This window comes from Salvia miltiorrhiza, chromosome 4, assembly GCF_028751815.1.
Source record: "Salvia miltiorrhiza cultivar Shanhuang (shh) chromosome 4, IMPLAD_Smil_shh, whole genome shotgun sequence".
In the NCBI taxonomy this organism is placed as follows: Eukaryota; Viridiplantae; Streptophyta; class Magnoliopsida; order Lamiales; family Lamiaceae; genus Salvia; species Salvia miltiorrhiza.
The window spans coordinates 40,426,877-40,453,433 of NC_080390.1; the positions used below are offsets into that span (position 1 = coordinate 40,426,877).

Consider the following 26,557-nt stretch of genomic DNA (forward strand, 5'->3'; position numbering starts at 1 on the left):
TTTCGACAGATACTTCCAGTGATCCCTAAAGGAAGTCGGCATGACATCGTGCATGCCTATATAAGTTCATCTCAACTTTGGAATTCGTGTCAAGTTCTCAAGTTAACTAAGAATATGAGATTACAAGTATTTTAATCTTAATCTCAATATATAATTTAAAAAAATTATATTACCATGCATAATTTATTAATATTATTTTAATTCAAATATAAAAATCATAAAATATAAAAATTACTAATTGTGTGTATCTATGTATTTATGTTAATGATTTTATCTTGCATTGTTTATTTCTCCCCTTTTCTAATTTATTTAACAATACGACACAATAAGGTTAAATGGCCGATCTTGATTGATTTTGTGAACATTTAAATGTAATTATGTATAGTTAGGAAATTTTCATGAAAAGTCTATAATACTTTTTTGAGTCAAGAATAATTTTTTCAATTTATTTATATTGCCCTTTTCAATTAGATGAAAGTGTTTTTGCATGAAAATTGAGAAACAACGCATTTATAGGGAAGGCAATAAGGCTGATAAAAATAATGGATATTTTTGTGATAATTCGAATAAGAGAGAATTTTTCAAATTTTAAACACATGGCTAATTTAATATATCGTGATTGGATTAAAATGGTGGTTTATAATAGGAGTAGTGTTAACAATAAATGAGTAAACATTTGATAAAAGTACATTTTTATTTTAGGCAAATGCTTCTGGTTCGGATGCAGAAGAAATTAAAGAATTTGCAGAGTGGATTCTTAAAATAGGTGACGGTACAGCCGGACATAGTCTTGGTGATGGAGAATCTGTTGTGGCATTATCAGAAGATATCCTTATACGCGACGCAACAAATCCTATTGCAGCTATAGTGGAAAACACATACAATGACGTCATGAATAATGCATTTGATCCAGAAATGTTAAAGAATAGAGCTATCTTGGTCCCCACCAATGAGATGGTTGATACGATAAATGATTACGTTTACCTAAGTTCAAACAGTATTTGCAAATAAGATGGACAAGTGGACCTCGATGAACAGGTATTCTCGGTTGAATATCTCAACACAATCAAGTGTTCAGGATTGTCGAGTCATGAAATTAAATTGAAAGAATGATGCATAATAATAATGCTTCTCAGAAATATTGATCCTTCTAATGAGCTTTGCAATGACACTAGACTGATAGTAACTCAACTTGGGGAACGCGTAATTGAAGGCAAACTCATTTCAGGAAAAAATGCGGGCAAGAAGTTTCCCATAGCTAGAATGATTATGAGTCCATCAGATTTTGCTAAATTTCCAATCCGGTTTCAGATAAGACAATTCCCTGTGAGTGTTTGTTTTGCTATGATAATAAATAAAAGTCAGGGACAATCTCTTTTAAATGTAGGATTATACCTAACGAAATCAGTTTTTAGTCATGGACAACTCTACGTGGCAATATCAAGAGTCACTAGAAAAAGAGATCTAAAGATTTTAGTATGTGATGAGAGTGGTCATACGCATGACACAACAACTAACGTTGTGTATGATGAAATTTTCGATAGATTATGAGGTAATTGCAAATTTAATATTTTATTCCATCTTTAAAAATTTAAGTCATTAACGATATTAATTTTCTTATATTTTGCTAGGCTGATTTGATATGTGTGTGCGGCTTCTGCTTGGAGGGAAGAAAGATGCAATAAATCACATCATATATGTTCATACCGCATTTATATTTGCTCTGTGGTTCTCTTAATTTTTTTTTATTGTTCATAGGTAAAATATGTTATATGAGGATTGATATATTTCATCTTTTACTCTATCATGTTGTATTAGTTAATTTGTTTCGGCTAGGGACTTGGGAGTTTTCTTTCTTCTCTTTTTTTGGTGTGGGAGGGGGATAGAAGTTGACTTTTAGGAATCAAAAAATTCTAAAATCATCATAATCGGATTGGATTGGTGGAAGTGTCTAAGAAATAGTTTCTTACAATTAGCTTTACAATTTGCTTCTGAGTTGAGAGGATTGTTTGACTAAATAAATATTAGTAAAAATGTATTTAGATAATATCTTTTACTTTAAAACAAATTTATTTAATGCTATATTTTAGTGAAAAAAAATCATCAAATAGAAAATGTATTGACTAATTACAAATATTTATATGTTTTAATATATTTCCGTCGATTTTCGACGGGTTACCGACTAGTGGAATAAGTAATAGAATGAGAGTGGGAAAAGAATGACAAACCTTAGTGATTCCTATGCATAGTATGCACAAGGAATACCAAAGGAATGGAATTGTGATTCTTTGTTTAATTCAATTCCTATAATTGGTAGCTAGAAATAAAGTTTAGGAATGAAATGAAATTATTTTATTTTATTAATATCAATCCATGTATATGATAGTGTAATATATTGCGTCAATTTCAATCCAGATATTAGACTATTGCTTATATAAAGTTGATAATATTTTATTTTTTCTAAAAATACGTTTTTATTCAAAAAAATATTTTTTTTATATTTTGAGTAAATAATAATAATAATAATAATAATAATAATAATAATAATAATAATAATAATAATAATAATAATAATAATAATAATAATGCATGTTTCATATAAATATACATGTCAAAACATAAATTTAAAAGGATTAAAAATGGAATAAAATGACTAATACCATAGTAGGTGGAAGGAATGGTAATGTGATTCCAAATGGAATGATGATTTCTACCAAAAAAAAATACTCCGTATATCAAGCAAATGAATGGAATGAAGGTAGGAATCACCATTCCATTCCCACCTCTATTCTATCATACCAATCACTTCAAAAGTTTCTCTGAAATCCCATCCCTTTTCTGAATCGCCGGCCACTCACATCCGACGACAACAGCATCAACCCCTAGGCATATTGTCACCGCCTCCATCTCCCTCGCTCTCTTATCAGAACGGCCCTCGGTCACTTCCCAGACTGGACTCACGCCACTCATACAAACACTAACAACAAGATTGAATTTTAACAACATTTTAAGGTCACGCCACTCATACAAACACTAACAACAAGATTGAATTTTAACAACATTTTAAGGTTTTCTCCCTTTTTAGCCTTGTATTTCATTTTGGTCATATGTCTGTAGTTCAAAGTGTAAAGCTCCATATCTCTCAATTTCAGTAAAGAAATTGTCGCGACTATCATTGTTTCTGGAATAGGAGTTACAAGACTAACCTACGCTATTTTGTTGTTCTGGGCAAGGCTTCTTTTTTTTGTTTTTTCATTCATCACAAAGGTTCAAATAGGTTATGTTTTATTTCACAAAATAATGTCTAAATGGATAGAGGCCTGTGAACCAAGCCAAATGCAACTTAGCATTGGAAGGCTTAGAAATTTCAGTAGTGTTTTTTTTTATTTATTATACTATATAGTTGAGTTGAAGAGTGTTAACAAGTACTAACACTTTTATTTTAAAAAGTAACACTTTTATTTCAACTAAAAATAAAAGCAACACTCATATTTTGCATGGGGATTATAACGAATTTCCTAGTCCTACTCTAGTGGATCTTGGGGCATGCTTACTCAACACAGACTGCCACTCCACAAATCAAACTAACATTCCTCATCATTTCCAATTCATCTCTGTGTCTCTCTCATTGAACAAGCATGGCCTCAGGGAAAACTCGCGCCACAAAACGATCCTCGACAACTTCTAGTTATTCATCAGCAACCTCAATCGTAATCCTCGTAGGATTATCTGTATTAGGTTTATGGCTGCTGACCTCCAATTCCTTCACACCATCGCAGCCCCCCGCCACCAAAGCTCCAACCTCCATAGGCCATACTCATCACTCACACGTGCTCCCACAAACTCGCCAAAATGAAAACGACCCCTCTTCTATTTCTGATTCTGATGATGCACTACTCATCCAACCAGAGACCAACATCGAAAATGACCACACACACACAGATAAAACCTTCAAAACTGAAGCCATCCTCACAGATCACGTGGATCATCAGGACACCAAAGCATCACAGGATAACAACCATGCCGCGGAGGAGCACGACAAGCAAGCAGCGCTCGAGACTCAAACCTCGGAAGAAAGTTCCATGACTCAAAAGGAAGAGATAATACAAGAAACTCCACATTCTGAAACCAAAATGGAAACTAATGATGCTGAGGATGTATCGGCTGAAGCTGGATCACTAACTCAAAGTTCAAACACCACACAGAATCAGATATCAGATGAAGATCAACAGAGGCGAATAGACGAACATCAACAGCGAGAAGATGAACAGAAGCAACAAGAAGGGCAAGAAGCACAGTCGGCAGATCCTAATGGAGCAATAAGTCATGATCAAATCCAACACGACGAGGCGCCCATACATTCCCATCAAGATGGCAGTAGTTCCCAGGAAACAGATAAGCCTCATGCACAAGCGACAAATCAAGAAACTAAGCATGATTCTTTGGATGGGGAGGGTACAGACAAGGTAACGCTAAGCCAGAAAATGAATGAGGAGACCTCCAACAAGAATGATGAGGCTACAACTTCAAGTGAAGACAGCACTGAGATACCTAAAGAATCTATTGAATCGAAAAACTCTTGGACTACTCAAGCAAACCAGTCTGAGAACCAAAAGGAGAGACGAAACGCAGGATCAAATGATAAAGAAAATAGCAACCATGGATACACATGGCTGCTGTGCAATGTAACAGCAGGTGCAGACTACATACCTTGTTTGGATAATGAGAAAGTTATAGCAAACATACACAACAGGTTGCACCACGAACATCGTGAGAGGCATTGCCCAGAGGACCCTCCCACTTGCTTGGTTCCCCTGCCAACTGGGTATAAGAGAAGGATCGACTGGCCTCAAAGTAGAGATAAGGTAATGATCATCTAACATTAAAAAAAATCATGAAATCATCTCTACTATTTCTCCTCATTTTCAATGTACTACTGATGGCAGATATGGTACAACAATGTACCTCACACATCACTGGCAGAATACAAGGGGCATCAGAACTGGGTGAAGGTGACTGGGGAGTTCCTTGCTTTCCCAGGTGGTGGAACTCAATTTATTCATGGAGCCCTGCATTACATTGATTTTATACGCGAGGTAAAAGATTACATGAACTATCATTAACTCCGTACAGAATTAGGATTATATTAATGAAGTTGATATACATAATCTTGTATAGGCAGTGCCTGATATTGCATGGGGAAAACACAGCCGCGTGGTGTTGGATGTTGGCTGTGGAGTAGCCAGCCTTGGGGGATATCTGTTTGACAGAGATGTTCTTACAATGTCTTTTGCCCCAAAAGATGAACATGAGGCCCAAGTTCAGTTTGCTCTTGAAAGGGGCATACCAGCAATATCTGCAGTGATGGGATCTCAGAGATTGCCATTTCCCAGTAGAGTATTTGACGTCGTGCATTGTGCACGTTGCAGAGTCCCTTGGCATGCAGATGGTAAATTTTCAACTAAACTTGTCGGATTTTTTACAAATGATTCTCCATTATGCTCCAGTCCTTGCTGAAATTTGGTATCTAAATGAAGGTGGTTCTCTACTTCTGGAGTTAAACAGAGTACTACGCCCCGGAGGGTACTTTGTGTGGTCAGCAACTCCAGTGTACCAAAAGCTAGAAGAAGATGTACAGATATGGAAAGGTAGATTTGCTATCCTAAATTAGGATGCACCTACAAACTTCAAAACATATTCTTTAAATATATACAATTTTCATGAATCATTAATATGATTATCTTTTGATTTTTGTTCCCATGTAGAAATGTCTCGCCTAACGGTATCCATGTGTTGGGAGCTAGTCACAATAAAGAAGGACAAAGTTAATTCTATTGGTGCTGCTATCTATCAGAAACCAGACTCAAATGATTGCTATGATCGCAGAAAGCAAAAGGAACCCTTAATGTGCAAAACTGATGATGATCCTAATGCAGCATGGTAAGTACACAAACAAAAAGAAGATACAGAATGCTGCTACTTCAGCAGATAGAAAAAAAACTGATATTATATATTTACTGAGAACTAATAATGGACTTGGATTACAAGTAGAATGATGTTTTTCAGGTACATACCTTTGCAGTCATGCATGCACCGGATACCTACCCAAGAAAACGAGAGAGGCTCGCAATGGCCAGAAGAGTGGCCTGAGCGACTGCAGACACAACCATACTGGCTTAACAAATCTCAAATGGGAATCTATGGAAAACCAGCTCCAGATGACTTCGCATCAGACTACGAACACTGGAAAAAGGTGGTCAGCACCATGTACATGAACGATTTGGGAATTAACTGGTCTGAAGTACGAAATGTCATGGACTTAAGAGCAGTCTATGGAGGGTAACTAAACATATAGCTGCTTCATACAAATTCAAAATACTTTATGGCTATAATTTTTGCATTGAAGGATCAACATGGAAAACTAAACCAGGGATAATGGCTTGCAGATTTGCTGCAGCACTGAAGGACCAAAACTTGTGGGTTATGAATGTGGTGAACGTAGATTCTCCAGATACACTTCCCATAATCTACGAACGAGGCCTTTTTGGGATATATCATGATTGGTGCGAATCATTCAGCACATATCCCAGGACCTATGATCTCCTACATGCAGATCATCTTTTCTCAAGACTCAAAAAGAGGTACTACATTCTAATTCATCCTAGCAGTTCGTACTTCTATTTATGCTGGTTAAGAATGCTAAATGACGCAGCCATTTCTAGGTGTAAACTTGAGGTTGCCATGGCAGAGATTGACAGAATACTAAGACCGGGAGGTAAATTGATCATGCGGGATGAATCTAGCACGGTTGCAGAAGTAGAAGACTTTCTCAAGTCCCTCCATTGGGAAGTCTTCCTAAACCACTCGAAGAACCAAGAAGGGATACTCAGTGCTCAGAAATCCGACTGGCGGCCTATTAGTTATGCGGATTCATCTTGATTGAGAGGAAGAATAGCATCAAAGACACCATGACAGCAGAAAATCTAGAGGAAGCAGGAACATCCCTGTGAGGATAAAGATCCAAAGACAACTGTTGGTCTAAATCTATTCATTCTTGGGTGGTGGTCTCTGAATCATCTCCCAAAACACAACATCAGTGAGGTTCATAGTCATAAATTTTGAGACAGGACCATCTGTTTGTACTTTGTATTACATGCTTTTTTACTACAATTTCAGAACTTAACTTTCGTACTGCGCTTAACTACATGTTTCACCTTGAGAGAAGAGACGTTAATCAGTTAGGCTTTATGACCAATTTCTTCCATCTTTTTTGTTCTCTAAAATTCTCTGTTTCATGTTATCCGGTTTATGGCTAAAACTGTCATAGTAGCCGCGACATGTACACTGCATGTGGTGCAATAGGAGAGGGTAGGATTAGTTAGAACGCTAAGCATGAAAGAATAAGAAGATGGCATGTAGCCTAAAGATGTTAGAAAGTGGCAGTTACTGAGCTAACACTTACAGTATAGATAGAGCATGTGAATTCAGATCTCAAAAGTAGCAATAAAATCTTTTGTTCCTTTCTTTTAGACGTCTCGCTCTTTCTGCACACGAGCACCCGATTGTGAGGAAGTTTGGTGAGGTTCATCACTGAATTCCTCGTGATTACGTTGAGCTTGAGTTAGGATTAGCGATTGATGCGAAGGTCTGGGTGTTCTAGTGTTACAAAAACACTAATTCTTCAACTTTCTTATGATTCGAGGACATGTTTCTCTAGAAAAATGTAGAATTGCTAAGCTGAACTTAACTCCATGTATTATATCATCCGCTAACACGACAACTTATGAAGCTCCAAACTTCCAGTTTTTATCGTTTGAATTAGGGATTTGAATCCCATGATATACAAGAACTGACGCATCAATTGCAGCTCCCAAAACATGCTAATTGCTAAAGAAAATTCTCACTATCAATCGAACAATTGGGAAAACAAAACGAATCTAATCTACATTAATCCATTGATTGCATACATCGAACCTGTCACGAAATCTTAGAATCGGCCTTCTGAAGCCTGTTGTATTCCTCCAGCTCCTCATAGTACACATCCCACACGCACCTCACGCATCCGCTGCCGCAGCAATCCCCCGGCAACGGCTTCTCCGGAGGCGGAACGGCGGGCGTTGACTTTTCTGACACCTTATCCTTGTCCTCTGTGCTTTTACTGACGCTCAACGCCATTGTATCAGCCTTCCCCTGCGAGACATCCTTGTTCTTCATTTCGTCGGCCATCGTGGGGTGATTGATGGAGGTGTATCGTTCTGCGATGGAGAAGGATTCTGTCGCTTGATTGAATCTAAAATTCTTTCGATTGGTGGTTATGCGTCGGAGGGTGAGATCTCTTAGAGGCATGGTAAGATCAGACCGGCGACGAACATTCTGATGGTGACAGAGGCGGCGGAGATCGGCGGTTTGTGGTGGCGATGATGCAGAGGAATAATGATGTGTTTGGGTGTATAGAAATGGGGTAGTTTCCATATCCAAATACCGATTTTACCACTGACAAGTCTAACTTTTGACCAATGAGTCAATGACGGATATTGTTCAATAAAGAGAACTCTTTGGCCGATACCAATTTTTTAATTTGTTTTATCTTTACCTGTCACAGTTTATCAAAAATACCTATTTTTTTATTTATTTTTCTATTGGCGGATGCTACTTTTCTTCTTTCTATAGAAATCTCAATTTTCTTTTTCTTTTTAAATTTATGTAAAACTCATAGCAGCACACAACGTTATACTCCCTTCGTCCCGTTATTAATGGCTCGTTTCTTTTTGGCACGGGTATTAAGGAGAGTTGTATTAGAGTATGTCCCACATGTTTAATGAATCTTAAATATTGTTAACAAATGAGGCATTTGTTTCTCCAAAAATATACTGCCGTCGTCACCGGCGAGGCCGGCGCCGGAGCCGGCGCCGTCCCTTCCCCCTTATCTGTGCTTGTCGTCTCCCTCTACCCCTACACACCATCCTTTGAACATCCAACAAAGATCCAGTGACCTACACACCATCCTTTGAACATCCAACAAAGAACCAGTGACAGAAATCCAAGAAATTGATTTACAAAAAAAAAAAAAAACAGAAATCCAAGAAATTGCCTCCAACAACAAGAAATGGGCGAAAACATTTACAAGAAATTAAAGAAATTGCTTCCTAATCTGTAAATTTCTTCACCACAAACTGATCTCAAATCTCGCCGCACAAAGAGTGGCGAGAAATGAAGGCGGTGGAAGGTGGAGGCGGAGGGCGGCGCGGGCTGCATTGACGAGCGGTCGTCTTCTTGGAGGCACAGATCTGATAAGGAAAGAGGCGGAGGCAGAGGGGGGTGGATGGGGGCTGTCGATAGGTTTTTCTGGGGAGGGAAGCTTGGGGGGAAAGGCAACGCGAAGGTGGAGGCGCTACGTCGGAGGCGGCGCAGTACAGGAGGTGGCGCTACGGTGGAGGAGGTGATGGCGGAGGCGACTGGAGCGAGAGAGAGAGGCGAGATGACAGTGAAGATGGAGGAGACGGCGAGGTGGAGGAGACGATGAGATCTGGCGGAAATGGAGATGACGCACAGAGGAGAAAGAGAGAAGTTGCGGAGGAGGTGGGTGGATGCGGAGTCGCCGCGCCGCCGCCGTGGAGGAGGAGAGGCGGCGATGGTGTAGCATGAGAGAGAGAGAGAGAGAGAGAGAGAGAGAGAGAGAGAGAGAGAATTAAAGTGAGAGGGGTTTGATTTTAATTAAATAGGTTTAATTAGACTTTTAATTAACATTGATCACTCCCTTATTTTTGCCAAAATAGGAAACGTGCCATCAATAACGGGACAACCCAAAAAGGAAAACGTGCCATTATTAACGGGACGGAGGGAGTACAATGTAACAGTACTATGGTCTTACTTATTATTTCGAGTTATCCTATTATTATCTTATTTATATAAAAAATAATAATTAATATGTTAATGAACAAATATGCTCATATTTATAACTTCTTATTAAAAATGTCCACTTTTATAAAAAAAATTGATTGAGGGGTCGAAATTGTCTTTGAATGTTGAGGGATTTACATTATTTTTTTATATAAAAGTCTTACACTTTTCTGATACAAATACAATTACATAAGAAAAGTATAAGAAAAAAATAGCTTGATGTAGGAAAAGTAGGCTGCCGCTCAAACGACAACCCATTTTTTTTGACCAGCAAGCTACTTTTTCTTATAGTAAATTAAAATTTTCAATCGAAAAAGTAGTTTGTCGGTCAAAAAAATAGGCGGCAACCTGGGTGACAACCTACTTTTCCGACAACAAGCTATTTTTATCTCTGCAAGTATATTAATTGAGATATTAAGGGTAATTTAGTCAATTTGGATATAAACATAATAATTATATAAAACTGAGCATTTTTAATTTTTTTTTCTCATAATTAATCCTATAAAAGCTGTGAGTCGTATTACTTTGAACTAATTTGCATCAACTTCTTTTTTAATTTGAATGGCTAAAAATTTAGGATAACAATAATGAGATGGAGAGAGTATATATAATACGTACTTTATTATTAAAATTATTTTGATAAAACACAAACCTGAATTTTATTTAGGGGGTGTTTACTTTGAATGATTAACTCTGATAAATAAAAATAGTAAGATTAATAATCTCCAATAATAATTAATTAGTAATTAATAGAACAATAATAATTAAATGAGTGGAAATTCCCACATTGATATACCAAAATTTAAAAATGCCCAATATTAAAAAAAAAAAAACTTGATTCTATGTTCAAATTACCTAAACTAACCTTGATGTCAACATCTATTTTGTCTTTTAAGTACAGTGTTCTTACACATTCTTAGACATTCACGATTTTTCATGTGTTTGAATGGAAGATGATGATATTTTTTCTACTTTTTTGTATTAATCATTATTAAATTGAGATTTAATATAAAAGAAAAAAGAAAAATCCCTTGAAAGCACAAAGACGCAGACTAAGGGCACAAATCTCAAAAAGAGAATGAAAAATTACGAAGCAAAAAAAACAGAAGGAAACGAAACAACTTAGTACATGAAATCATGAAAATCATCCATTTCATCCGACCAACGTCCCTGAACGACCTTATTCATTGCATTCATACTGGGCCTATTGGTAAGGTCGACTACAAACTCCCTTGGCTTGTATCCCATTTCCTCCGCATTTCTAAGTCTACTTTTAATGCAGCCTTCCGGAATTGCATGTACAGACTCTCTGCCCTTTCCTGATCCCTTTGGACGGCCACGTCCGCGCTTCTGTTCTGAGAGTAACTGCATTCCTTGATTAACCTGCTCCTCTAACCGATTTATACGATTCGCAATATCCTCGGGATCGGACTGCTTATCCCCATTCACCTCCTTTATTGGAGAATTAACATGCTGGCCCTTGAGATCTTCTGCCCCAACTACCAATTGCTGAGATTCTCCAATCTCGCCTGAAACTGAGGACTTATTAGCGTCACCCATATCCACATCGCCTACAACATCTGCAATGATCGTCTCCTCCTCTTCAGAGCTACACTCATGGAGAGGCTTGTCATAAACCGAATTCTGGACCGGTTTCGCGATGGCCTCCAATAAATCTGGTCCTGTCATCGTAGCCGCATCCATCCCAAGACTTGAATCCTCAATAACGTTAAAACTATTGCCTTTAGTAGGAGAAGTTGCCCTCAAAGCCGGAGAACCCATAGCCGACACCGGTCCCCTCGGCGTGAACTGATGTTGCTCCGTCAAAGGAGCAGCCTGCTGCTACTCGGTCTCTGGCTGAGATTGTGAGCCATCTGCAGCCTCCTCTGAGAGTAGCGCAAACCGATTTTTATCCTGATTTTGCGAGGAAAGTTGCTGCTTCTCCTGCTGAGTATGTTAGAAGCCGGAACCACCTGCCATTGAGGACCCTCCGGTACCGGTCTTTTGAGAACCTCTGCTGAAACCTTAATGCCTGCTTCCCCAACCTGTTTCTCGCGACTCCCTGGATCAATTTGGTTATCTCCCTTTGGTATCACCTTTTCCTTTTCCGAAATCACCTTGACCTGATCTGTGTTCTCCACCCGAGGTTGTTTCTTATTGCATTTATCAACACTATGCCCAGTGATCCTGCAATGTGTACAGTAAAGAGGTAACTTCTCATAATAGAATTCAACGTGATAAGCCATATCATCTCCTTGAACTTGCATCGACTCTTGCAGCGGAAGAGATAAATCAACTTCGACAAGCAGCCGAACATAATGCCAAACATCGGCATAGGCAGACGCCCCATCAATTTTAATAGAAGTGCCAACGACGTTGCCAATAGCTGTGATAACTTCAAGATGCCAGAACTCCACAGGAAGATTATATATTCTTACCCAAACTTGGCTCAACGAAGAAACTTCCTTATAGGGATTAAACCCTTTCACCCACTCCCTCATACGAAGGGATCCCTTCGACAAATTCCAAAACTTTCGAGCCTTAACAATGTTCTTATCCTCCATTGTATCAAACTTCAAGATAAAAAAGCCCTTACACATTGGGATCAACTTCCACTCCGAGAAAATCTTCCATATCGATTGTAGTTCCTGCTTAAGTTCAGCGGAAGGACGAGGCGTATCACCTTTTTCCAATAACAGTTTTCCAATAATCGCGTATCGATATTCCTCCAACCGTTTCTTGCAAAATTCAGAAGGCAAAGAAAGAGTAAAGCCATGACCTGATTCTTGTGCCTGAAGCGCCGTGAACTTATGAGTAAAGACATCTGGTCGTCGCAAAAGGCGGGGAGCAACCGCACCCGCGTAAGAACCACGTTGATTATCCGGGAGAAAATCCCCCTTCGTGCCGGAGCCACCAGGACAACAACTCTTTGTCGCAGCAGCATGAGAATCGTGCTTTCCCGAAGAGAGATGAGTGTCTAGTGTCGTCGGTTGCACCCCCGTAGAGGATCTGGCATCGACAGTGGCTAGAATACCCCCGGAGAGGACCCGGCGTCATCAGCAAGGAGGCGCTGTTCGTGAGTTGAAGGTTCTATGTCTCGGAAGGCATGCCGGTTTCCTGAATCATTGCGGACGAAGTTGTTAGAGATAGGGGGAGGTTAAGACCTGACCGGTCCGGCGAAGCGCCAGGGAACCTGACCGGAGGGCTCATGGAAGGTGGCGGCTAGGGCTCATGAACTAATTTTGCGTCTTTTTTTTGTATTAATCATTGACAAATAAAGGGCACAAATGTTTTAATTAAATTAAAATATACGTTGGACGACAAACTTGCACACCTTGCCGTCTCAATTGGATTTCAATTTCTATCAGCAAGGTTAAAGACGGGCGGGAAGCTCGAATTGTAAATTTTTTATTTTTTATTTTAAATTTGGCAACCTATAAAGCAAGTACGCCTCTCAATTGAATTCAATTTGGCTCGGGAAGCTCCAAATCAAACATCCTAGTAAATCTGATACGTTCGACTTCAGAGAAGTCTTTGGTGGCGTCTAAGTCCGTTTCTTCTTCACCCAATTCTTACACAATTGTACCTGTGTAAGAAAAGTGTAAAACTTTTACCAGAAATCAATGACAACACCCAACAACATCAAGGGGCTTTAGGAAGTTCACTCAAACTTGGGCATGAGATCAAGTTTTTTATAAAATATGGGCATTTTTATTTGAACTTAACAAAGTGGGCATTTTTATGTATTAACACTAATTGAATTATATTTACATGAATTTATAGTGTAAAATCTCTATTAAATCATGATTAAACGATCTAAAGACATAGTTAGTCAAAATTGAAGGTTGCCGCCCAATGAATTAATCTATGTTGCCGCAAGGGTGGCAATGTCGTATCATGGGCGACAACCTCCAATTTTGACAAATTATATCCTTAAATCGTTTATCCAATTTAATTAAGTTCAACCCACAATAATTCATGCTCCAAATTAAAAATATACAATAGACAAATAATAATAATCTACCTAATATTAACACATTTAAATTTCCAAATTATACATATATTTATACTTTTTTTTAGGATCATATATTTATACTTATATATATATATATATAGGGGAGAGCTACAGTATAAACATTTCTTTAATATATAAAATACGAACTAGTTAAAATGTATGAATTCTGTGTAGAACACGTATAAATTCGCTGTGTAATTGTATGAATTGCGAAAATAATTTTTTTTGCTACCTATTGGATTCGAATTCGAGATCATTTTTAACTACATATCTTACACATTTTCTTACACAATTGTACTTGTGTAAGAAAAGTGTAAGAACTTTTACAAAAAATCATGCAAACCTATCAACATCAATTGTGCTTTGGGTAGTTTTATAAGACATATTATATGAGTGGATAATTTTATAAGATGTTAGGTCTTGAGGGTCTCGAATAGGTGTATGGGGGGGGAGAATACACCTATGGGCTATTTTTAAAAACTCCTCAATCAGAGGGATCTCAGACAGAGATCTAAACGAAACTTTACACGCAAACAAAGACACCTGTTCAACTGAAAACAGTTTTGACCAAACAGGGTTGACGACTGATACTGAAAACTCTTCAGTAGGGAGTTATCAGTTAAGTTGCTGGAACTTAACTGATGCACTTAAGGGCTTCAATCGAGTTTGCTAAAACAGAGATGATAACACTCTTTCTGACTATCAGAAGATAGAGCAGTCAGACTGATATCATACGCAACGGAACTTAAACTTAGTTTCGCAATAGCCTCGGTGGAGCACGTTGTTGGTCTTTAGGTTTCTCTTTGCAGTTAATCAGTGTTCAGTTTATCAATTGAAATAACACAAGTAAGAATATAAAACTGAAAGCTGTAAACAACACAGAGACTTTTACGTGGTTCGGAAAAACCCTTTCCTACATCCACGGTCGGTTGATCAGACCAACAATCCACTCCGCAAGTGCTTAACAGGTGCACTGCAAACCAAACTGTGTGCTTGCCGGGTGCACACAACCGTACCACTGAAGAAAACCCTTCTTCAATACCCACGCTTCACTCGCGTCGAATTTCTCTTGCTCAGCACAACCCGTGCTAAGACTTCTCACTCAGAGTCAGAGTACTTTCCTGAACTCCGAATCACTCAAACACTCTTTTGGAGGGGGGGGGAGGTTTGAACGAGTGCCAACTATACTACAAAGAACAAGTTCTTTGAAGCAAGTTTGACCTTTGGCTTCTGGGTAAACAAAGGTTTGCCTAAGGTCTAAGAGAATATGTGTAATCAGCAGTGACTGATTTTGGCTTTGGAATTCTCTTCTTCGATTCAAGCTTTGGGGAGGTTAAGCTTTAGGCTGAGTAGCAATTTCGGCAGAGCTTCAGCTTATGTCGTTGAATCGGTGAAGGTTGAAGTGATCCTCGAGCGCTATTTGTAGGAGAACTCTTGAATAGATCCGTTGGTGTAGAACGTCATCAAGATTTCTTCCGTTGGAGAGCAATTCGAATTTGGGCTGAGGCTTCAATCTTCGAGGTTCCTTGTCTGGGTGGAAACGGCTCTCTTGATGGACAGGAGATGTGACGTCTCTGAAAAGTAACCACCAGATAGGAATGACCTCTGCAGAGATAAGATCCTGAGATCTCTGCATTTAATGCGGCTGTACTTTGTGAGTAGGTGGCTTCCTCTGAACGTTGGAAGATCAGTCCGATGAGGAATGTTCAACTGATACTTGACTTTAGTATCAGTCCATTGCGCGCATTAAGTAATCAGTTCCTAACCGATTCTTCAACTGATACTTCAGTTGGTATCTGCAGTCTTCAGTCTTCAGTCCTTCGTTCTTCAGTCTTCAATCTTCAGTCTTCGACACCGCAAGCTAAACTAGAACCGAACTCTAACACTTGAGTTCAAAACAATTCTAGTCTATTACAAATACGACCTATAAATTTTGGTATCATCAAAATAAGGATTAGAATATTCCACAAGGTTCCCAACATAAGACATGTTATCAAAGTGGGTATTTAAGCCTATTAACACTTTTTTTTATGGCCTGTAAAATTTTTCGACGATCGGTATTTGACGTGTTCCGACCAAGTGCCATGTCATTAGCACACGTCAACATTAAAAAATAAAAGAAAAAAACTTAACATCAGTTTTTGGCCCATCGTTTGGGCGTTTTCTCGAATATATCCCACACTAATCATCAAAACAATACCCATCGTTTCATTTTTTTTTTATTTGTGACCCGTAAAAATAATCCGACAACCGGTATTTGACGTGTTCCACCATTTGACGTTTCATTAGTATTACATGCACTAATATAAATAAGGATCATCGATATTGTGGTTGTATCACTCTGTGGATAATAATCTGTGTGTTTGTGATATTTTCCTAGAGTTTAAGCGACTTGTCATCATCATGACTTCCAAAAGCTTAAGCTATCTGTTTTACATGGTCTTGAGCCTCCAATCTTACCTGCTACTTTGACAGATTGTCCTGGGGTGAGAGATTCATGTGTTGTTCTTTCATTTATTTTTCTTAATTGTTATAAATTTTATTTGTTGTTGAGATGTGGAGTGCAATGGTTATAAATGATCTAGGTCAAATACCGTCAATTAATGGAACACGTCAAATACCGATCACGAGATTATTTTTGCGGGTCACAAATAAGAAAAAAATAAAATTTGGGTATTATTTTGTAAATATGATTAGGGTGAAATATATTTGAGAAAACGCCCAAATGATGAGCCAAAAACTTATTTTAATTTTTTTTCTTTTATTTTTTTAATGCTGACGTGTACTAATGGCATGGCACTTGGCCGGAACACGTCAAATACTGGTCGTCGAAAAAATTTTGCGGGCCATAAATAAGAAAAAAATGAAACAATGGGTATTATTGTGTAATTATGCTTAGGGTGAGATATTTTTAAGAAACGCCCAAACGATGAACTAAAAATTGATATTTACCCTTTTAAAAATTTTATTCGATAGACTAATTTTTAAATTTATTATAAGAAAATGATCAATTTCATATATTACCTTTTTTAAAAATATGATAGGGCAAATTGCATGAAAATACCTCACTTTATACCAAATTCCGATTTTTTGAAAAACTTTTTAATTGTATCAAGAAATTGAACGACCTTTCAATTTATTGCAATTGGCATCCCCGGTGTTTTTTCGGCCAAACGTGGCAGCCGAAATGCCAATGTGGCATCAGAAATGCCAAATCACACCCACCCTCCCCTCCCACGTCACCCTCTCTCCCACGTTACCCTCTCTCTCTCTCTTCACCCTGTTTCTCCTTCACGGGACAGCAAACCCTCACCCTCCTGCATCGACCTCCACCGCCATCCCTCTTCCCCCACGATTTTCGCCGCCTCGCGCCCCTTCAAACCTTCCTCCTCCTTCATCAACCTCCGCCTCTTTTCCCATGATTTTCGCGCCCTTGCAAATCCTCATCATTCTCCTTCACCAACCTCCGCCGCCCCTCCCTCTTCCCCCACGATTTCCACCACCTCGTGCCCCTGTAAACCCTCCCTATTTCCGCCGCCCTCCTAATTCCCTCCCCCACCAGCAGTCCTCAAATTTCAGATATCAAATTTCAGCGACAACAATTCTTCCATCGTCTCTCCCGCTCCCTCCTTTTCTCAAATCGCCGGTCGTCGTTCTTCCGAGAATGAAACATGTAGTGGCGCCCAAATGGAAACCAGAGCTGCCGCCTGAGAAAAGGGTGTGAGCTCTAATTCGCTCGCTTGCCGCTCTTCGGCATGAGAAAACATCGACCCTCAAGCCGTCGGACCCGAGAATTTGGGCGGTGGAAAATGGGGAGTTGGAGATGGTGATGTAGGGAGACCCGAGAATCTGGGCGGATCTGGCGGAGGAAAGGGAGGCCGCAACGGAGTGAGAGATGAGATAGAGAGTGGCGGCCGATTTGAGCCAACACCAGCGGCTTCGGAGGGGTGGAGGAGGGGAAGGGTTTCGCCGGCTGGAGAAGATGCGGCGGCGTCGGGGTGGAGGAGAGAGGAGGGGTCTGCGCAGGAGGAAGAGGATCGACGTTTTCCGGGGGAAGAGAGAGAGCCGATAGGGAGAGGGGGAATGAGGATGGAGAGAGAGAGAGAGAGAGAGAGAGAGAGAGAGAGAGAGAGAGGAGAGTGGGTGTGATTTGACATTTCTGATGCCACGTTGGCATTCCGGCTGCCACGTTTGGCCGGAAAAACACCAGGTATGCCAATTGCAATAAATTGAAAGGTCGTTCAATTTCTTGCTACAATTAAAAAATTTGTCAAAAAATCAAAATTTGGTATAAAGTGAGGTATTTTCATGCAATTTACCCAATATGATAACCACCTATTGCACTAGACATATATTAGTATTTTAGAAAAACACAAATATAAAATTTTTTATTAGGATTTGCATTGTGCGCATTTAATAACAAAAAATTCATTATATGCGTTTTGTCAAAAAATAATTGAATTAATTTAGAAATTTATTTTATCATGCGCCTGAAATATTCTTCAATATTAAGGCCATGTTTGTTAGGCTCGTTTACACGTGTTTGTCAAATAGTCTGGACCGTTTAGCTTGTTTGCTAGCTACAGATAATAAATATTCCGGCCTGCGAAAGCCCGAAGGCCTTTTGCAATTTCACTGTTACTCCACGCTTCTACACCCGGCTTCATCAGTCAACAAGTCTGAGATGCTACAGTAGCCTCGACTAAAAATTTGAAATTCAAGATTGCCCTCCACTTTGAATGATCTGAATATTGGCATTTAATTTCCACTACTCCTTCTCGTTGTGGAACACCAGAAAGCCTCCCGAAGAAATTCCAAAACTAGCCATAACTTTCCCCCAAATCTCTGACTTTGAATTTGCCCTAATTTGAAATTTTTTCATGTGTCGGTGTCTTCTGTGTGAAGCCATTGCAATTATATTAAGATACTTGTTGAAATGCAGATTTTGCCTCTTCAATTCATTATAACCAAAACATGACAAGTCCATCAGTAGCCGAAACTTGCTGGCATGGCTTGTTGAAGAATAACTGCGTCAGTTGAGGGAGTAGTAGTTCTTCTTACAGGTTCCAATTTTGGAGTTTATGTGCGGCGTTGCTTTCAAGTCAATTCTGTGCGCCCTCCAGCTTTGTAAGGAAGCCAGTCGGAAACCATTGTCGGATTTCCAACCATTAGCAACGAGCTCTTTGAGAGAAGCACCAACACAGCCTCCTCCTTCCGAGACCAGGATCGCCGTGTCCTGTCAGTCTTTGTGCAATTCCTGTATACCTCGACGCCTATAGCAGGAGAAAGACATGGTTTGTGACACAAGTTCATTCATATTTATCTAAAGTTAATTAAAATTATTTGAAACTCATTACATACGTATTGACTATTCTTAACTATTATATTTAATTTTAGACACAAGTTCATTCATATTTATCTATATTTATATATTTTAATTTAATAAAAATATTTTCTATTGTAATTTAAAATTATATATATTTCTCCAGATAATTGGAAATATAAGTCAAGAGATTAATTAAACAAAATGAGTACCTAATTATTTTGTTCATTTAATGTCATACACAAAGAAATATTCTTAAATGTATGCCTTTTAATTTTTAGGGTTAATAGCCGGAAAATACACGAACTTTCACGAAATTTGCAAATTGCACATGAGCTTCAAAAATAGCCTTAGAATACATGACCTTTTAATTTGTTGCAATTTGCACACGCGTTGACCACCACCTTGATCGGTGTGACGTGCACCGGAATTTCAGACGTGGACTCACCGGTATTCAAAATGACGTAGTTTTGAGTGAGTATAAATTAAAAAAAACAAAAACAAAAACAAAAAGGGTAAAAAATCCCAAAACCTCTTCTCGTCGTCTGCACCTTCTTCCTCCGACACTCCGACGACTAGCGCGCAAGGAAATCGGCGGCTCAAACGACGTTCCGATGGACTGGAGGCGGCACAAATCTGTAAATTCGCAAGGCCGCTGCAAATCTGTGGGTCGGAGAAGGTCGCCGGGGGTTTGGTATTGGCGGTGGAGAGACTCGCGAGGGCTGCGATTCGAGGCTCGCCGGGACGCCGACCACCTCCATCCACCGGGTTCCGCCATCACCCCTCAGGCCAGCCACCGCCTTCCACCACCACGCCACGATCTACCAAGTTTGCAAAACCCCCAAATACCCCCACCGAGCCCTAGATCTTCGCCAACAACTCCACCGCCCCGTGCAATCCCGATGTCGCCGCAACCAACCTCTACACCTCCCCGTGCAATTCGGAGATTTTTTCGATTGAATTTAAGAATTCGCCTTCGATTTCTTTGCTCGGAGTCGAGATCGATGTATTTATGCTCGGAGACGATGAATTCCATGAATTATGGCGAGAAGCAATCTTCAAGAGAGGGAATCGCTAGCTTCTGCAACTCTTCATTGATCAGAAATGGAGTTTCTAAACCCTCGCTGAAATACAAGAAGATGGAGAAAGCTGAGATGTTTGTGGCAAGTGTAGGACTCGGTGTCAGGTATAGAGGTGGTGTCTTGGACGACGGACGACATCAGCGAGTCGTGGATGACAGCCACACGGTCCGTGGTGGACGAGAGGGAGCGAAGGAGGAGGTGGCGTCCTTCGCCGGGAAAGAAGGAAGAGGGCCGCCGGGAAAGAAGGAGGAGGCGGCGGCGTTGATTAAAATCAGACTTTGTTTAAAATGGAACACAAACATCGAAACGACGTCGTTTTGGACATGTGGCTTGCCACCGTGTAAAAAATGCCACGCGTAATGCCACGTAATCGCCGGTCAAACATAAGAGTGGTCGGAACTTCCGCCATGTGCAAATTGCAACAAAATTAAAAGGTCATGTATTATGAGGCTATTTTTGAAGCTCATGTGCAATTTGCAAAATTTCGTGAAAGTTCGTGTATTTTTCGGCTATTAACCCTAATTTTTAATACTACTTCTTTTTTTTGTGTTGAGGAGATATAAGAGCATCAGTAATGCACCTACTCGAGTGCCTACTCGAGTAGAGCGTTGCAACTCGAGTAGGGCGTTGCAGGGGTGGGTTACTCGAGTGCTACTCGAGTCTTCGAGTATGCACAATGGGGGAGACTTAGGCGCGTGCAATGCACGCGCCTTAATTTTATAATAAATAAATAAAAACAAAAATGAAAAATTCAAAATTTAAATTCAAAATTTGACTATTTTTCCCGACTTCCGTGCTTTGACCGACCGTTCCAAATTTTTATTTTTTTAATTATGTAATTTTAATGATGGTTTTAGGTGTTTTTAATTTTTATGTAATTTTGATGATATGATGGAAAGCGTTCTGACCTAACCCTAGTTTTTTTCTTTTGGCTGCCGTACGTCTACGGCGTCTGACGATGGATATCGGCCGGCGTGATTCCGTCCAGTATCAAACTAGAGACAGTCTCAACCTTCCTTCGGTCTCTGCTAATTTTGAGAAGCATTCTAAGGCTCAGATGGATGCTTCCGGTTCTACCCTCCCCGTGGCGACTCAGACTTTGGTTTTACAAGAGGATTCTCGCCGGCAAGGTGATCATACCGGTGTGGACAGTTCGAATAAAGAGGGTTTGGCGGTGGAAAAAGAGTTGTTGCTGAACGACAGAAATTCGTTGCATGGCAAAGGCGTCGATAATGGCAAGGGTTTTTCATCTTATGCGGACATAACGGTAAATCGGGCTCCCCGTCGTCCCGATTTGCCGGCTCATCATTTTCATGCATTTCGGCCAACTAAAGAGGGGAGATCAATTCTCCTTAAGATCCCTAAGGAGGAATATGCTAAAGCTATTCAGGAATTTTCTCATGCTGTGATTGGTAGACTTCTTCTCCGGAAAGGGGATAAGCCGAAACCGACGTTGGTTGTGAAACAGGAACTTCAGAAGATATGGAAACTGCGTGAGGACTGGCAACTTATTCCCTTGGGTAAGGGATACTATACTATGGTTTTTAAGAATGCCGAGGACAAGTCTCATGTCAAAGAAAAGTTGCTGTGGGAAATCTTTGGTGGTCACATTCGACTCAGAGACTGGGTGAGGAACTTTGATCCTTTCAAGGAACATTCTTCCTTGGCTAATGTTTGGGTGAGAATTCATTATCTCCCTATAGAATATTGGAGCCGGAGCTTTTAACTGGTATAGGGAGGTTTGTTGGACATCCTCTAAAGATTGATGGGGCCTCGGTTACACGTGATTTCGGGCAATATGCTAGGCTGTTGATAGAGCTTGATATGGCAAAGCCTCTACCGCACACTCTTCTTATTGATGGGGAAGACAATTCTTTTCATGTGGAATTCACGTATGAATATTTTCCGTTTTATTGTTCTAGGTGCAAAGTCACTGGCCACTCTTTGGATAAATGTCGCAAGGGCAAGGATAATGGAGGGGATGCCAACAAGGATGATAAGCAAAATGGTGCGCCGCAGAAACAGCCGCAGGTCATGTCTAAGCAATGGCATCCTGTGCAGACTACAGCGGATGGGGGAGACACCTCGACTGGAGTTGACGCTGAGGGCTTTACCATGGTTTCTAAGGGTGGAAAGGCGCAACTTTCTACTCCGGGTTTGACTGTTATGCATAATAATGAGGTTACTATACAAGATAAGGCGCCAGCTACCTCTGGGAGCCGATTTGCTACGCTACAACAGATGAGTAAGGACCAGGAAGTGCGAGGTCCGGATTTGCTGCATTCTATTCTTCAGCCGGTGCCGCATTCGGTTCTTGACGATCCAACAATTGAAGATGGCTCTGATAATGATGATAGTCAGTGTGAGAATCAGGATGATGTGGGGGATAAGCTGGTCGATGATGTTGAGGAGGATCAGGATCAGCTGAACGCGAGGGAATTCTGAGGAGGTTGTCCAGAATAATACTCTACAGAAGGCGGATAGTGATGATATTGCGTTACAAAATGCGATGAAAGCCCAAAGACTTGAGCAAATCTTGGCAATTGCTAAAGCCCCGATGCAAGTTAATACTAGTAAGCGCCGGGGGCGTCCAACCAAACAAGAGCAGGCAGTCCGAGCGGCAGAGAAAATATCTAAGCAGGCGGAGGATTGTATTAAGACGAGGTTAAGGAATTCGGGTGAAACGGGGGTCAAACCCCGGGAATTTATTATTGACAACAGCAATAGAGAGATTATTAAAGCCATGGATAACATTGCGAAGGAAAGCTGGGCTGATGAGGTGGAAAAAGCGGAATCTTCTCCGCGAATTCACAATATTTATGAATATTGTTGCTTGGAACGTCCGGGGTTTGATGGATGAATCCAAAAATTTGTTAAAGGAACATTGTCGTTCTTTTTCTCCTATTTTGGTGGGTTTGATTGAGCCGAAGACGGCGTTTCATAGAGTTCGTCCAGGTTTTTTGGCACTCTTTGAATTTGATCCCGATACATCAAACAGTCGGGGTTCTATGTGTTCTAATATTTGGGTGATGACCCATCCCTCTTTGTTGGTTAATGTTATTTATTCTTCTGCCCAAACTGTGGTTGTTGACTGTGTTTGGCAAAGCTGGGGTTTTCGCGTTGCTGTTGTGCACGGTGCAAACAACCATGTTGAACGTTGGTCTCTTTGGGGTGATCTCTCGCGTTTCGCCTCGGGCCGCACGATCTTTATTGGAGACTTCAATGCCATCAAGGATTTGATGTGTGTATTTTAGCTACCTAGTTTAGTGTGCGTTTTGCCGTGGTTTCATGTGATATTGCATGTTTTGCTATGTTTTGGCGCAGGAATGAGAAGAATTGGAGATAGAGCTGCTAATTGGAAGAAAGTGGAGAAAGAAGAATTTGCGATGGGATTTGACGTGAAGATGGAAGAAAGTAGAGATTGGGCATTTAATTTACTTGTTATATTTTTTATGAAGCCCAAAACTCTTAGTTTTATTTTATTTTGGATATTAATTAAGTTTAGGGCCGAAGCCCATGCTATTTTGGTTTAAGCGGCCTAGAAGGGATTTATTTCCTTATTTTGGTGTTAGGGCCGCATAAGTTAGGGATATATTAGTTTTAGGTTTAACTTTACATGACACATTCACTTTTGATACATGCAGTAGCCGCAACTTTTGATTTCTTAAGCTAGAGTTGACTTTGTTTTCTTATTCCATGCAATCCTTTCTTCCATGCAAATTGTGTTTACGTGTTTGGCAGTTGATTCCATAGTTTAGCTTTAGTTTTTAATTCTCGTTCATTCAATTATCATAGCGGCTGGAACTTGGATCGAGGCAGACGAATTCTCTTCAATTCGGTTCAAGTTTGATTTATTTTCTTGCAAAATTATTTTCGTTAATTTGCTTTTATTATTATTATGTTTTATTTTATTTATTTGATTATTTTTAATTTAAGCATGAGTAGCTAATTCTTTTAATTCGGCGAGAATAATGAAACTCTAATTTAATGATCTGTGAGACCTAATTGGTTTAAAATTGATTCCTATTGATTCCGATTAATTCCTAGGTTCCAAGATAATTCTGATTTTATTTAAGCCTGATCAACTTAAGTTTAATTGGATTACAGTCAATTAGTTCCTGCCAATCCGTAATTGTTGGAATTGGACTAATTAGTGATACAACTACCGTGTTCGTAGGGGGAATTAATTGGTATATTAATTATTACTAGCGTCTCTAGGATAATTGATATAAATTGGGTTCCTTCATCTTAATGCTATTAGAATATTAAATCTAGGTCTGGCGTCTCCAGCTAGGTTATATTTTAATAAGGGAAATAAGCAGGTCTGGCGTCTCCAGCTGTTTATCGACACAGTAAGTAGGAATTGGGGTACGTCCGTTGCGTTTCACGGTATCCTATAACTGGTTGGTTGATAGGGATTAATTAATTATTGCGTCGAGGATCAGAGTTGAATTAGAGTGGATTTATTTGAGCCGAATTACCCTTTTCATATATTTACTTCAAGCTTATTTTATTTGATTTAATTCTGCTTTTTAGTTTAATTAACTCCTCTTAAATTAAGGCGTGGTGGCATCACCAAAATTATAGATTTAGGGATTGAATGATTTTACTGCTCTCTGTGGGATCGACCCTGCTTATCATCATACTAATTATTTTGATAATTCTGCAGGAATTATTTGGTGGTTGACGACGTCCACCAAATTGGCGCCGTTGCCGGGGAGCGGTGTTAATTAATTCTTTTCCCTTTGTCTATTTTCTTTTTTTTTTATTTTCTTTGTTTATGAGCAGATCGTCCAAGCCAAACCTCCTCTTTGATAGTGAAATTGAGAAGACCGCGAAGAAGCTAAGGAAGGAGGCAAGGCAGGAAGCTACTGGATCTGCTGGATTCGCAGGCTGACCCTTCCCATTCGACCGAACAGTTCTGTAGCTGCGAAGAGGTTCTGTTTGCCCAAACAGACCACGACTCGAGACAGAATCAGACTTGAAGAAGAAACCGACTCAATTTCGGTTGCAAGTACTGAGAGTGACATGGCTGACGATCCGAGACTGTGCGATCTCTCCAGCCACGAAGCTGATGACCCCCCAACCCCTCCGGATGCCGGCGGCTGCTACTGCTATAGAAATTAAGCTTGGGTTGCTTAATGTTCTTCCTAAGTACTACGGGAAGAAAGGAGAAGATCCATATAATTTCCTGAGCGAATTCATCAAGATCTGCAAGGTACAGAAGCGCCCCACTGATGTAACGGAGGAACACTTCAGATTAGCTGCTTTTCCCTTCACCATGACAGCAGAGGCGAACTCTTGGTTCGCGAGTCTCCCACCGTATTCTATCACTACATGGGCGGAGATGAAAAGGCTATTCCTGGAGCACTTTTTCCCTCCCACCAAGACGAACGCGCTAAAGAAGGAGATCAGTGGTGCAAAGCAGGAGTATGATGAATCGTTAAGCGCCTACTGGACCAGATTTAGGAGATTGGTGGATAGTTGCCCAAACCACAAGTTTTCTGAGGGTGACTTGTTGCAGTATTTCTACCAAGGGATGACCGTTGACACTAAGAATTTGGTGAACTCGCAAGTGGAGGGGGATTTTCCCAAAACACGGTGAGTGAAGCCAAAAGATTAATTCAACACTTGGTGGAAGCTACGAGGGAATATGAGAGCCGCGCATCCAACTGCTCAAGAAAGCTGCTCAAGCTAGTTCATCAGATTTTGAGGAGAAGTTCGAAGCAAGGATGGGGAAATTGGAGAGAATGTTGAGTACTGTGGTGGAGAAGGTTGCAACCGCTGGACAACCGACGAAAAGCCATGTGGAGCATGCGGTAATTCAGGCCACGAGTTTGCAATGCACAGGGGTGAGGAAGAGTATCAAGCCCATGCAATTCTTCCCACAATTTTTATAGCTGTGACGCGCCACTGCCCCATTTGCCCAAACGGGACCAGTACGCGAACAATCACAATGCTCCATGGAGAAACCATCCCAATTTCCGATGGAGAGATCCCGAGCCGAAGCAACCACCAACGATGCAGCAGCCACAGCAAAACTACCGTCCTCCACATCAAAGGACGGGGTATCAAGCTCCACAAGCTCAGCAACATCCTCCCGAGAAGCAAGGCAAGTCACTTGAGGAGATGATGGCGGATTTGATTGGCAACCAGCAATTTCTGCAAAATAATGTGCAACAGCTTCAACAATCTCAAGCCGAGCAGAAGGTGCAAATCGAAGGACTATCTCGTCAG

General features: G+C 40.2%; 1 protein-coding gene across 1 annotated transcript; it reads left to right on the plus strand.

Annotated features, from left to right (window-relative positions):
• Positions 1-2,209: 2,209 nt before the first annotated feature.
• LOC131021659 (probable methyltransferase PMT27) lies at positions 2,210-7,201 on the plus strand. Its single transcript, XM_057950909.1, has 8 exons — positions 2,210-4,865; positions 4,947-5,096; positions 5,179-5,449; positions 5,538-5,648; positions 5,766-5,940; positions 6,067-6,339; positions 6,447-6,641; positions 6,723-7,201. The coding sequence occupies exons 1-8, from the start codon at positions 3,639-3,641 to the stop codon at positions 6,937-6,939; spliced, it is 2,619 nt and encodes an 872-aa protein (XP_057806892.1). The 5' UTR covers positions 2,210-3,638; the 3' UTR covers positions 6,940-7,201.
• Positions 7,202-26,557: the final 19,356 nt, after the last annotated feature.